The following is a 13,468-nucleotide window of genomic DNA, read 5'->3' on the forward strand; positions in this document are numbered from 1 at the left end:
AAAGATGGGACAAGTAAACACACAAAAAATGATGGCAAGCATACATCCAAATATGACTGACCTTTGAACTGTGCAGGTCCACTTATAGACGGATTTTTTAAAAAACTAATACTATAATTACAGTACTGTAAATGTATTGTCTCTTCCTTATGATTTTCTTAGTAGGTTTCTCTAGGTTATTTACTGTAAAAATACAGTTTATAATATATACAACATACAAAATGTGTATGAATGAATAGCCTGTTTATGTTATTGGTAAGGCTTCCAGTCAACAGTAGGCTATTATAGATAAGTTTTTGGAGACTCAAAAGTTATGTGCAGATTATTGATTGGGTGGGTTGGTCGGTGCCCCTACCTGCTACCTTGTTCAAGGGTTAACTGTATATCAATAATTACAATAAATATAAATGGACTAAATGCACAATGAAAACAGATTTAGAAGTCATCATTGATATCGTTCTTCCAAAATGCAAAAATGGAGTCCAGAAAGACTATTTGGCATTTTTAAGAAACTTACAAAAAGAGTCATTTGAAACAGAATATTTCTAATGGTCTTGGAAAAGACAATAAACAAACTCGATGCTAAAGTAAACAGGCGATAGGAAAACAAAAGAGATGACTTTTCAGAAGACATTTTAAGAAAAATTCATCCCACTTTCCCTAGTATCCCCAACCATTTGCAAATACTTACTGATAACTGCAGAAAACCCGCAGGAGGTCTTCAGTGCGAAATTCTTGGGGGAAGTCATAAATTTCAATGACATGTGGGAATTCACAATCACTGAGGTCAATATCAGGAACTTCGTTGTTGTAATAATCAAATCTAGGTTCCTGGATGCTTTCTCTATTCTTCATATTCCCGGACAACTAAGGAGGAGAAAGCATAAAAGTGGCTGTTACATCAAGCCCAGAGCATCATAAAATATCCTCCCATAAACAATCCTCCTCGTCTCCATGTTCCTACTCCTTAACCTTTATCATTGTCCCTGTATTAATACTGCTCAGAAATACAATAATAACCAGGATTCTATCACTCAGTTTATTTTATACATGTGGAATACTTGAGAAGGTATTGAAATTCTAGCAAAGACGGGCAATGCGTGAACGTTAACTTGCCTCTCTCAACCAGTGTGTGAGAAAATGCAGAATGATTAATGTGGTGAGCTACACATAATGGCACATCTTGGAAAATGAATTTCAGAAAATAGCTGAAGAGATGAATTAATAACTTGTGTGTTTTATGTGAGCTTATTGATTAGACTCATCTCATAGCTTCTTTTTTGGAAGAGAATAAAAACAAATCAAAATTTTTAAAAATGAAAACACTTTGTTAGTCTACCTTTTGTTGGATGTAGTTAAAATGTAGTTAAAACAATTTAAGTGATATACATAATTATATTTAGGTAGCATGAGAGCTATCTAAAGGAATTCCCACATGGCAGGTTAGTAAAGGAATTAATAGTAATGAACAATACTTAAAATTCCACTATCCTATGAAAAAAACTAAAGGCTATTTCACATTGGAAGCAGAAAGGGAAAAATGGAAAGTGGCAGCAAAGCCATTTTGTCATTCACCTGTTATAAAACCTAGATGCTAGTACTGACCGACCACCCAAAGCCTTCAGACCCAAGAGTATCTTCTCTGTTAATCAAAAGTCCAACCAGATCCCTTCAAGCCCTGCCTTTTATACTGTGCCTCTTTTCCCATGAAATGAGGAAATGAGAACTTGCAATGCCAAGGATATATCCCTTGAAGAAGTGAAAAATGGATTCAAGAATTTTATTTGGGAGGGAGTAAAGGGGAAAGGTGATTTAAGTAAAATCAACAAAAGTGTTTATTTATTACTGTGTCTCTAGTTCTTTTTCTCCACTAAGCTTCAGTTTTACATCTAAAAAAATATGGAATAGCACTTACACCTCATAGATAGCTATGTGGATTAAATGTATTAAGTGTTTAGTATACTGCCTGGCACCTAAGTATTCAATCACAACTTTAGGACCTAAATCTGGGAACATTCTGCATTTTCTACAAGCTGTTCTCACAGCCTGGAATGTTTTGTCTGCTCCTGATCCTTTCGCTCCTTTAAGACCTTTCAATCTTTATCTCCTCTTGACACTTTCCCTATTGATTCAAATGTGGTGGTTTCTCCTTACCCTACACTACTATATCATAACACTTAGCAGTTGGATATATACCAAATTTCATCAATTCTAAGACACATGTTTTTTCACATTTTATTAATAACATCTCTGACATCAGGATGTATTTTACAGTCAGGCACTGCTTGCCTACACATGCATGAGCATGAAGTACCAGTACCAAAACTTGCAGAAAGGGTGGTTAGCAATGTGGAAGAAAATCCCAGATATAAGAATAGCTCTATGTAAGTGCAAAGGTGGCTTAAGAATCCAAAACAATGATTTTTGCTTCTTTTATGTATTCTTTTAAGAAATGCTGCATCTTCAAAGTTCTTGGTGGCACAGAGCTGATACAGGATGGAAAGGCATCAAGATCAATGACTGAGTCAAGAAGTTATAAGAAAGAGTTGGACTGTAAATACAAAGTTTTAGGGAAACCTTAACCAATTTATTTCACCTACATTTTCCTTGTGTAAGAAATGATACATGATTTAAAAAATTGTCTAATGAAGTCTAAAAGAGTTCTTTCAATATGTATAAAATAAAAATTCTAAAGGGTAAGCACTGTGTGAAAGTTTCAATTTTGTCTTTCTTAGTGATAACATGAAATAATTATGTATTTATTTCACAATCAATGGCATTTTCAATTCAATGAAACCGGAGACTCAGATTCTGATGCCAATGCTGGCACTAACCTTAACGAGGTAAATAACTTTTCTGGGCCTTGGTTACCTTACTTATAAAGCGAGAGGGCTCGGCTACATTATGTCATAGGTCCCTCTCAATGCTACCATTCTTTTTAAAAAAAACTTGTATAGTTCTGTCTCCTAAACAATTCAAGTTTTAGTCCTTAAAATTCAAGGGCTGTGATATAATCCTAGCTCCGATCTTGGAAGGCAGGAATAAGAACATTTTTCTGTGTACATTCACTTAAATAAAATTAAACATAACAACTTTAAACTATATAGCTAGAACCAATTTAAATATGGGGCAGCATGAGGGGGTTACACGAGCAAGGACAACTGAGATGTGACCACAAGTTGGTGGTGTAACGTTACCTCAGTAGCTTCAAATGTCACCATGTCTACGTACCGTAATTATTTATAGAATTAACCCATATAGTCAATTCTCAATTATGTAGGTTAGGTTATTCAAGCACTTCAGTTCTATTTTTCTCTTCCACTGTTATCTTGTGGCTACTTAACTGCTTATTGACTCCCTTTCCATCGAAGAAAATCAATTTAAATTTTTATTATTTACTATAAACCTTGATAAGTTAAAAGATTTGATTGGGGAACAGGATTAAGCTATAAACAAAAAAATAAAGTTTTTAGATTATCTGGATTTGATTCTATCTAAGGTATTCCAATACCGCAGAAAATAGAGATTAACAATCAAGAATTTTTCATGTTGGTCTATGGTAATGTGAATAAAGCAAAAGATAGAATGTTAAAATGTTTTATCCATTTAACTCTCCATCTTTGCAGATAGGGAAATAACACTGTTTATTTAAAAAATAGAAAGTGTTTTAAGTCTTTTTAAATTTCACATGTCCTAAATCCAAAAGCATCCAAAAAGAGTTCCCTAAAAAGATAATACTGCAGTGTTTAATATACACCATTATAGCTTCCAGCCTCTTCTATGCTGCTTTAGGCCTAAGTCCTTTTCAACAGTTAAAGGATAAATTCAGACGTTTAAACTCTAACATTCTATACATTAGCATAAAACTAAATAATCTGTCTGGTATTCCCTATCTGCAAATAAAATTTTGCACACACACACACACACACACACACCGGGCATGCCAAAAATGGATGCAAGTGGACAGTTTGGTCAACACTGCTCAAGCAGTAGTTCGCCATCATCAGAAATGTCTGGACGCTGATGGTAAGTAACCACTTTGAGCACCTCTTGTAATTGCAGAAGTCAAACGTGACTTGTATTCATCTTTTGTTATCGGTATATATTGAATATTACAATTTTAATATAGTTTTCCTTTCTTAAAATGTATACACACCTTTTTGGCACCCTCTGTGTATACATACATACATATATATACATATATATCACATATTTTATATCTATATCTATATTTATAGGCTATGCTTCCATTAACCTTATCAAGAAACCAAGGCCAAAAACACAAACTCTGGCTTCAAAAAATGTTGTAAAACTGAATGGGTGGAATGTCATGCAAGGTGCCATCTAAAGATTTCTCTAGACTAGCTATCAGCAACATCTCAATACCGATTACCATCAATGTGAGAAAGCCATGGTCATAGCCTTGGATTAAGGCACAGTAAAAGAGAAGAAAGGGGGAAGTGGACATGCAAGCAGAAAAGGAGAAGGGAAAAAGGAAATAAAAAAGCAAGTTACAATAATGAAACGTAGAGTGCTCCAACAATTGGTTCAGATGATAATTTACTGACCCCAGTGCCAGAGGATAAATTTGTGAGATCCAGTTCTCTCCCCTGAAAGTAATGTAACGGCAGGGGCAGGGCAGGGGCCCGAGTGAATATCCAACATGGACCTGGCTCCCATTCGGAGAGGATGGACAGGTTAACACGGCAGGCTGATGTTGGCATTCTTGGGAAGATGTTAAATAGATCCACCGAACAGTGAAAGAACGGTGGTAGGTTAAATTTACAGTCAAGAGGAAGACTGAGAAGGCAGGGCGACATCTGTATTTCCTCTTCCCCTGCAAGATTGGAAAGACTAGATGGAGAGATACCACTGATGAAGTAGAAAGGTAAGACTAGGCTGGCCTGAAATAGTAAAACTAAGTCAAACACGGTGATGCTACAGGTTTGAATTTCCCAAACTAACCGTGACAGCTTAACTCAGGCACTGCTATGATAGTCACTGACAACAATGGTCCTCTGGACCTACAAAAAACTGCAAACTTAGTATTGATTGCCATTCCACTTCTTGATTTCTCTAGTCCCTGATCCACTTTTTCCTATGTTCCCTTTCGCTACCTAAAATCCTGCATCACATCCAGGCCTGTTCTCCCACATCCAAAGTATCCCTTGTTTATTACTGTAGAGTATGAATTAGTCCTTGCCTATCTGTCCCACTCAGCAACAGCAATAGATACGTACTTCTGACCTTCAAACTGCAGAGTCAGATCCACTGGTTTAGGAAACGAGCCAACCTCATTGCAGGCAGCAAGTATAACAGTATGACCCATCCTCTGGAGGATCAGAAATACAGTCGTTGTGCTTGAAGCCTAACGTCTAGTACGCCTGGGCATCTGCCTGGCTGTGCCTCACCAATCTCCGCTTTTGGTCAATTCACACAAAAGACCTTCTGTGCAAGGCTGCTGATCAGCACTTACACTTCCTCTGTCCCAAACCTCGGCCTTATTGCGAACTTACACCTCTCCATACCCCAACCCCAAATTCATCACAACAAAAAAGTCGGAATTTAAATATATTTACACAGTTGGCCCAGCAGTCAGGCTTATAGCTGGGTCTGTCTTTTCCTCCTTAGCGATCCTTCCCAAAGGCTAGCAACAGAGTACCCAGTATGCTTAGAAGTAATTTCTGATATAAATTATTAAATTGATTCAAATCAAACTGTGGGTGAGATGTAACTGTCCCAAAATATATGTTTCTATCTTTAACCAAGATTTTTAACACAAATACATTTCTAATTTGGGGACATAGCTGTTGCCTGTTTTTCTTCCTGACGAGGGCAGGGTGTGCACTCGGACCCTCTTGGCCAACCCTACCATTTCCCGTCCCTGCTACTGTCACTAAACAGGGAATGAGTGAAACGAATGAGCGTGATGAGTCCTGTCACTGCCCCCAACCATACTGCACACCCGACATCTCAGGCGCTCACGGAAGTAAAAGCACCCCTGGGACACAGGCTCACCAGGAGTCGCTGAAGCTTCAACAAGAATCACTCCTTTTACTGACAATATAGGCCCAGAAATGTTTACAGCTTTCTTTAGTTCTGAAAAGGATTCAGAAACTAAAATGCTGTTGGTTTGAATGCAGATTTAGAGGGGAAAAAAAGCGTTATATAACAGATCTAACAGAACTCAGAAGGGAGATTTTTAATTTTAGGAGTTACTGGGTTCAAAAAAACAAACTATGAACAATGGAATCTACTTAATGTTCCCTCTTTCTATGTGAACCAGAGATCTAGTCACCATCCACTACAGGACTGAACAATCCACAGAGCACATAATTCAATGGATTCTTCACTGGATATCCCAAGCAACTGCCTGAAGATATATACCATCTGGAAGGTGGGTCCATAAATCTCCACTTAGACAGCCAAAAACATGCTAATTCAGACATTTAAATAAAAATAGTAAATACAAGTCTGCTAAAATGAGCTGGAACTAATAACAAAAGATACTGTGAAAAATTAAAATAGCAATAGAAGAATGAGGGAGTGTATGGAAACTCTATACTTTTCTCTCAATTTTTTTGTGTGTACCTAGAACTGCTCAAAAAAATAAAGTTATTTACATTTATTAGAAAAAAATAGAAGTAGAAAATATAAATTAGGAGCATAGAACAATCCAGTGGAAGCGGGTATTATAATGGCTTGTCTAATTCTACGGCCTCACCAACACGAAATGGTATCAACCAGTTTAGCCCTCAGGGATCAAATCCTCTTTTGAAGCCATTGTCTACTCATTACTCATTAGACAATCAAATTATATGGTTGCTTTATATTAATTATCCTTCAGACTGTGAAGTGACTGTCTACAGGTTACATTCTGTCTCTCCAAATAAAATAAAAGCAGCTTTAGAACAGGGAGGAAAGCTGCCATGTAGCACAGTGCCTTTACCATACTAGTGATAACAACAGTATAGACCTAACTATTTGCAATTTCGTGTGGCAAACTCTAAGTGCTCCATATTTGCTATGTAACTGCAAAGTGATGGGTTACCAATTATTAATGAGGTCCCTGGGGGTGGGATATGAAGGACTTTCCTCCCTTTGTACTTTCATATAATTTGTTTTTGGTGGCTGGATTATGAATTTTTCCTTTCAACTTTGAGTTTTCTATTTAAAAATGAAGAGCATTTTTGCAAAAGACTATAGGGAGACAGAGAGAGTATATGAGCATGAGTTAGCACACACAGAGGGAATGGGCGGTGTGTTCCTCGGCGCTTCTCTTTTCCATGGTTGTACATTGTTATAACAGGAAAATCTTACCTAATTATTTGTCCCTATCTACAAACTGAAATCAAGGCCAGTGAAGGGACCAGATGCCAGTGTCCGTCAACATCAATGTTATATTGCTGGTATCCCACCAGTAAGATTGCTATTCAGTAGAGGAAACGGGCTATGAGGTTTTATCTAGATAATAATACCGTGTTTCCTCGAAAATAAGACCTAGCCGGACAATCAGTTCTAATGCGTCTTTTGGAGCAAAAATTAATATAAGGCCTGGTCTTATATTATAGTAAAATAAGACCCGGTCTTACATTATGTTATTATTAATATATTAATGTTATTAATATATTAATATTAATATATTAAATAAGACCTGGCCTTATATTAATTTTTGCTCCAAAAGACGCACTAGAGCCAATTGTCCAGCTAGGTCTTATTTTCAGGGAAACACGGTAATTCCTGTGTTCTTGCACCAAGCTCTCAGAGGGTTAAAAGAAGTCAAGCCAACATCCTTTTGTCTATAAATTACCGATTTAAGCATCCATACCACGCCATGGCTTTAGGAAATTGTGATCTTAGAGACTCATCAAGAGTTGCATTTCTGGGAGCTCAGTAATGACCTAGCTATGCTCTCTACCCTCCTCAGGCAGTTTTAGAGGTTCAAATGTCACAGGAAACTGCTTCACATGCCAATGGCTGCCACACCCTGCTCTACAGCATACCTCTCTGCCTATTAGAAGTATTAGACATACCGCCATATATCTAGCCATTGTCAACAAACAGGCCAGCTGGGAAAAGAGCCAAAAATCTTTGGCTTTGGAATGTTTTCAAGGTAGGCAGACACTCTGATTTAGCCTTTAATAAAGTATGTTTGGAGCAATATAAATAATAAATTAAGAGTAATAGTCACCAAAGGACTATTAATGTTATTGGATTTGTGATCTCTTTTAATAACATGATTATTACTACAGCTTCTAAAACCTACAGCGCAGGAGACCAAAATTTCAAGTTGGACCCACGCGGCATTCTCAGTCCATCTCCTTTCCTGCTCTCCTCCATCCTCATAGCTCAACACAGGCCCACTCTCTACCAAGCAGCCAAGATGTCCAAACACAGCACCTCGGCCCTGGCTGGCTGCAGCGTAAGACACTGCAGACTCGTTTCCTACGGTCCCAGCTTTCGCTCATGCCAGTGTCCTCTTTGCCCATAGTACTTACTATGATCCTCAAAATACTGAGTAGTTCCCTGAATTCTTTTGCACCTCTTCTAAACGGTGTTAAGACCTGAAAAAGAGTTGCCCACCTGAATCCCCTGTCCCCTCAGTACAGAAGCTACATCCCTGAGCTGCTACACAGAACCCAAGTTCCAGCTGCACTGATGTTTTGCAAGTGCCTGGAAGCCACCCTAAAAAGGAAGACAGCCTCAACTCGGCCCTACCGCCTACATCCATTCAATGAATATTTGCTGAGTCCTAACACGTGTAAAAAGCCGTGTGCCATGGCCTTCGTTTGCATCAAGCTGTTCTCCCTCCTGTGCGCACCTGTGCTTGCTACTCCCTCAGGTCGTCCTTCTGCCAGCTCCGATGAACACTGCTTCCTTTCTCAGACGAAGGCCTCCTTCCACTGCTTGGATCCTTAATAACTTTTCTATATTCACCTAACTTCCCCCATTATTAATAATGTCTTAACCCAATTTGAGTTTAAAACCTCTGCTGAACGGTGTTTTTCTTTCTAGCTATGGGCTGACAGCCATTTCTAGTTACCACACTCACTTTCTGATATCCATTGAAGTCTGTGTATTACCTGTGAGCAGTGGCTCTCACTTTACGTGCATCAGAATCACTTGAAAAACTTATAAACATACAATCTTATAAATGTACTTGTAAATATACACACCATACAAGGGGAACCATCGCCTTTCAGAATCTGATGAAAGCTATGAAAAACTGCACATCCATGTAAAAATTATCATGCAATTTCAAGGGATTCAGGGATACCCCTTTATAGATACTTTCTGCTCTGTGTTTCTTTCTAAGGAATGGTCAGGACACAGTGCTTCCTGATAAGAAGTGCTAGCTGTGGTACAGGTGTGCACGCAAGCACCTAAGTGTGGGGAGGAACTGCTCGGTATTGGAAAGGCCGTTCTCACCACCAGGCTGCCCTCTTCAGTCTCGTGCGTCCCTTTCACACCCATGTGATCCTTTTTCTATACTTCTGGTTTAATTCTAAGAAACAGAAGACTCATCATTTAGTATTTAAAAGGCTCTTTGGAATCACTCAAACAAAACTATTTTATCGGTGAGGAAATGGTCTTGTAGCAAGAACATCAACACTGGATTAAGACGGAATTCAACTATCATCCTGATTCTGCCTTTCCCAAAGGTTATGACCAATAAGCTTCAATTTCCTCATTTATGAAACTGGCGATTTTACAGGAAAATCATTTTTTTCCCTTCCAGGCAAAGGTTATGTGAACCCACTATAAGGAATGAAAGAGGGAGCGGTTCTACTATTTAAAACCAATGATTCTTACTTATGGTAAGGAATTCAAATGTTGGATAGAGTGAATGTCTAAATTAAGAAAATGAAGACTGAACCAAATAATGTCTAAGATGCCCTCAAAAATCTCACATTCTGCATTTATGAACTAGCCAACATGTCATCATTCACTTATATTTTCTATAGAGACTCAATAATTACTAATTCTTTCATTTTACTCACCATAAACTCCTTAAAATATAATCATGCCTTCCTTTATTTTACCCTTCCTTTCTGTACTTCTTTCCCTCTACAGTGTCTAATGACATTTGAATATCTACTGGAAAATTAAGTATGAACAACCACAAATTCTTCTCCTTCCCTCAAACAGGCCTATGTAAAATACATCTTGTCAATACAGAAAAGCCCTTTTGAAGAGGTTTCCCTCTTTACTGCCTCAAGATAGCCAGACTCCATTAAATGCATTTTTATTCAATTAAGATCTCGCAGGACTTGGCTACTATAGATACAGTTCAATTCTGTATGTTTTATTTTTTAAAGCTCTACCAGATATTCTTTTCTCAATCTATAATAATACAATCCTAGTGGTTACTGCAGGAACCCTTACATTGGATGTAATATGAGTGAATGTATACGAATACCTAACAAAATTACCCCCCAAATCCCAGGTTCTATAAATCTATAAATTATCTAAGCATCAAGCAATTTCCATTAAACATACCTCCTGCAGAAGACGTGGGTCCAGGCAGTCACCATCATCATTAAACATGGACTCCCAGCTCTCCTCAGGAGCAGCACTTCCCTCCATGTGAGAAGTTTCAGTTGCTTTCAGTTCCATGGATGTCTCCATAGATACTGATTCTATATCAGGAAAGGATATACCAAATTCTATATTCTCTGAGTCACCTTCTTCTTTTGTTTTGAACTCTTCAGCAGTTTTCAGTTCATGCAATGCGTCTGTTATATCACCAATACAATCTAGATCATTGCCCAATGCACCATCCGAAAGTACTTTGGTCCCATTTAACATACTGAGTTCAGAGTCCAAGAAAGTGTTACAATTACTGCCAGCAATCTTCTTTATAGGTGAGGAGGAAGCACAATCTGAGAAGCTCTCTATAGACTCTCCTATGGACTCCATGAAACTAGATGGAACATTTTCAGCATAAACGTCTGAGCAAGCAGTCAGGTTGCTGACATTTTCAGCGTCATTTCCACTTCTAGCTGCGTGAAGATGGGCTGTATCTCCACTCATTTCTAAGTATTTTGAGAAACTCCTGGTGTTGCTACAGGCCTCCTCAGCTACTCTAACTGCAACTACACAAGGGCTGCCTCCAGTGCTTTGATCAGACACAGCATGTGTAATGTCCATCACACCTGCCTTATTTGTAATGTCATCTCTCCTCTTAGACCCATTACCTATATCTGTTTCATGAACAAGGACAGCTGTATCCGAAGGTTCATACTTTACACATAACTCACCAGCAGTGCTGTCATTCTCCTCAAATTCTCTAATCATTGTTGGATCAAAAATGTCACTTATGCTCTCTAATTTGTTGACTATAGTCATTTTATGAGAGCTGTGACCCATTTTCTCAGGAATGGAATCTATACCTTTCTGATCCAAGATGAAATCTGTACTGTTGGCTGTGTCACCACCATTCTCAGCTTCAAAGTCTACACAAGTTTGATCAGTGACACCATCTGGAATAGTGGTGATGCTTCTACTGCTGAGCGTCAACATTCCACCTGACGTCTGCATGCCTTGTTGTACAAGTCCAGAATCAGAGCCTAGCTTTACTGGTGCAATCATACTCTCAAGTTTCAAAACAGAACTACAAACTCCAGGAAGCTGGGATTGTATCTCTACAACCTTGGCATCAGTTTCAACTCTGCTTTCCAAATCTTTGTCTTCAAATGTTTCCCCACTTAGTTTGTGCCTACTTAAATCACAGAATTCCACAGGTTGGAATGGTTTGTTTAGAACCTGAGCCTCACTGATTTCTGAACAAGACTGAGCTGGAAGCAACTTCTCACGTCCTGTTACAGCTGTGGTTTCAACTTCTAAACACTCCACCGTCTTTGGTTTAAAATGTCTTTGTAAAGGTACACTAGGTAGAACCTCAGGATTTAGGACTCCTTGCTGATGTCCTTGGGCTATTACTTCTTTGGTTTCTGTGGCTCCCCTCTTAGTACACACCCGATCTTTATTTCTTTCTTGAAGGCACGTGTCTTTTCTTAATTTTGTTGAAGATTTCTTTCCTTCCCTACGATTGTACTCTTTTTTATCAGAAGTAATACTTAGTCTTTGAGCCTCAGGTTTGTCCTGTTGGGAGAGACAATCTGCTTTTTGTTGCTCTTTCACCATGCAGTTAGGTGGAACACAGCTTTTTTCCTCATCACCTGTCTTCAGAAGTCCTACACCCCTCCGAGCTTTAGGTACATAAAGTGCCATGTCAGGCCTTCTGGCTCGAACTCGGCATCTTGCTGCTTCTTGCTGCATGGCACCACCTCAATCTGCAAAAAAAGAGAATGATTTAATTACCAGAAACTAATTACAATATATTGAACCAAGAGATTTTTAAAGAGTAGGTAGAGGGCCTACTAATCTAGCCTATAGAAACCCTCAAGTTAAAAGAAAGAAAACCTGCCATAAAATAATTAATGCAATCAGGTAAGCAACTAATGAAAGTAAATTCCAAAATAATTCATGACCCATGAATGTTATCCATATATCCTCTTTCTTCGTATTTCCAAAACCCTTTACCTCTACCTCCCAAGTCCTCTCTAGTTTTTAAACAAGTAGTCTGGTCTTAGGCTGAATTAAAACAGATTATAACAGTGATTCTCAGCTATCAAGTACTCATAAAACACAACTGTCTCCATATTCTAGGAGCTCAGAATTCACATAGAAGAGTATACTCAAAGAGGACCCCTGAAACACATTTACTCAACATAAATATATGTACATAAATATGATTTTAAGAGTAACTTGCATGGGAATAACTTAAATGTGGGCTAGAAAATGAGACGACTAATCAGGGGCTGCTTTCTAGAAGACGCTGCTTTTGAACTATTATTTTTAGGAAAGAAATAGATAGTGGGAGAGAGAAAGTCATTATTCTATTACTACTACTTAATCAAGTGATCTACTATAAATGTTCTTCCTCCCAGCAGCAATAAAACAGGCCTGGGTAGGATGAAGGAGGGTGGAGCCCAAGGAATGTGATGAGAAAACTCACACTAGTAATTTCCTGACAACCTCCACCATGGTTGCTCAATGGAATTTAACAAGGAGAAATTTCACAAAGGTTAAATAAACTTCTATCTCCTATCTACAAAATAGAAGAAAAGGTACTAGACAATTTCATCCTGAGTTATTCTTCAAAATAAGTGAAGTAGATAGTTTGTCCAGAGCAAAGAGAATAAGGAGGTGCTATATACATAGCAAAGAAACAACCATACACACTCACAAGCACCCGTTGTTAATATTTCACCACATACATTTCAAAGGACAGAGATAGTACGAGGAAAAGAAAGGCTAACGAATCCTATCCACTGTGTCTCGGGTCCCTAAAATTTCACCTGATCCAGAACACTTCCTCAGTGAAGACGCTCTGCTCCTTCAGGCTGTTTTCTTTTCAGCCCAGGTAGATACCTGGCCCTGACCAAGTGTCCTTAGGGATCTT

General features: G+C 38.3%; 1 protein-coding gene across 10 annotated transcripts in view; it reads right to left on the reverse strand.

The window, feature by feature from the left end:
• The window catches only part of R3HCC1L (R3H domain and coiled-coil containing 1 like), a 185,830-nt gene that overhangs the window by 124,213 nt on the left and 48,149 nt on the right, over positions 1–13,468 (reverse strand). For all 10 annotated transcript variants that reach the window (XM_074339240.1, XM_074339238.1, XM_074339235.1 and 7 more), the window contains 2 exons: positions 10,501–12,296; positions 692–867 (listed from right to left, as the gene is read on the reverse strand). In XM_074339240.1, the coding sequence (XP_074195341.1) occupies positions 692–867; positions 10,501–12,282 (1,958 nt within the window). In that variant the 5' untranslated portion in view covers positions 12,283–12,296. The remainder of the gene's footprint in view (positions 1–691; positions 868–10,500; positions 12,297–13,468) is intronic.

Source organism: Rhinolophus sinicus, linkage group LG07 (assembly GCF_036562045.2).
Source record: "Rhinolophus sinicus isolate RSC01 linkage group LG07, ASM3656204v1, whole genome shotgun sequence".
Lineage (NCBI taxonomy): Eukaryota > Metazoa > Chordata > Mammalia > Chiroptera > Rhinolophidae > Rhinolophus > Rhinolophus sinicus.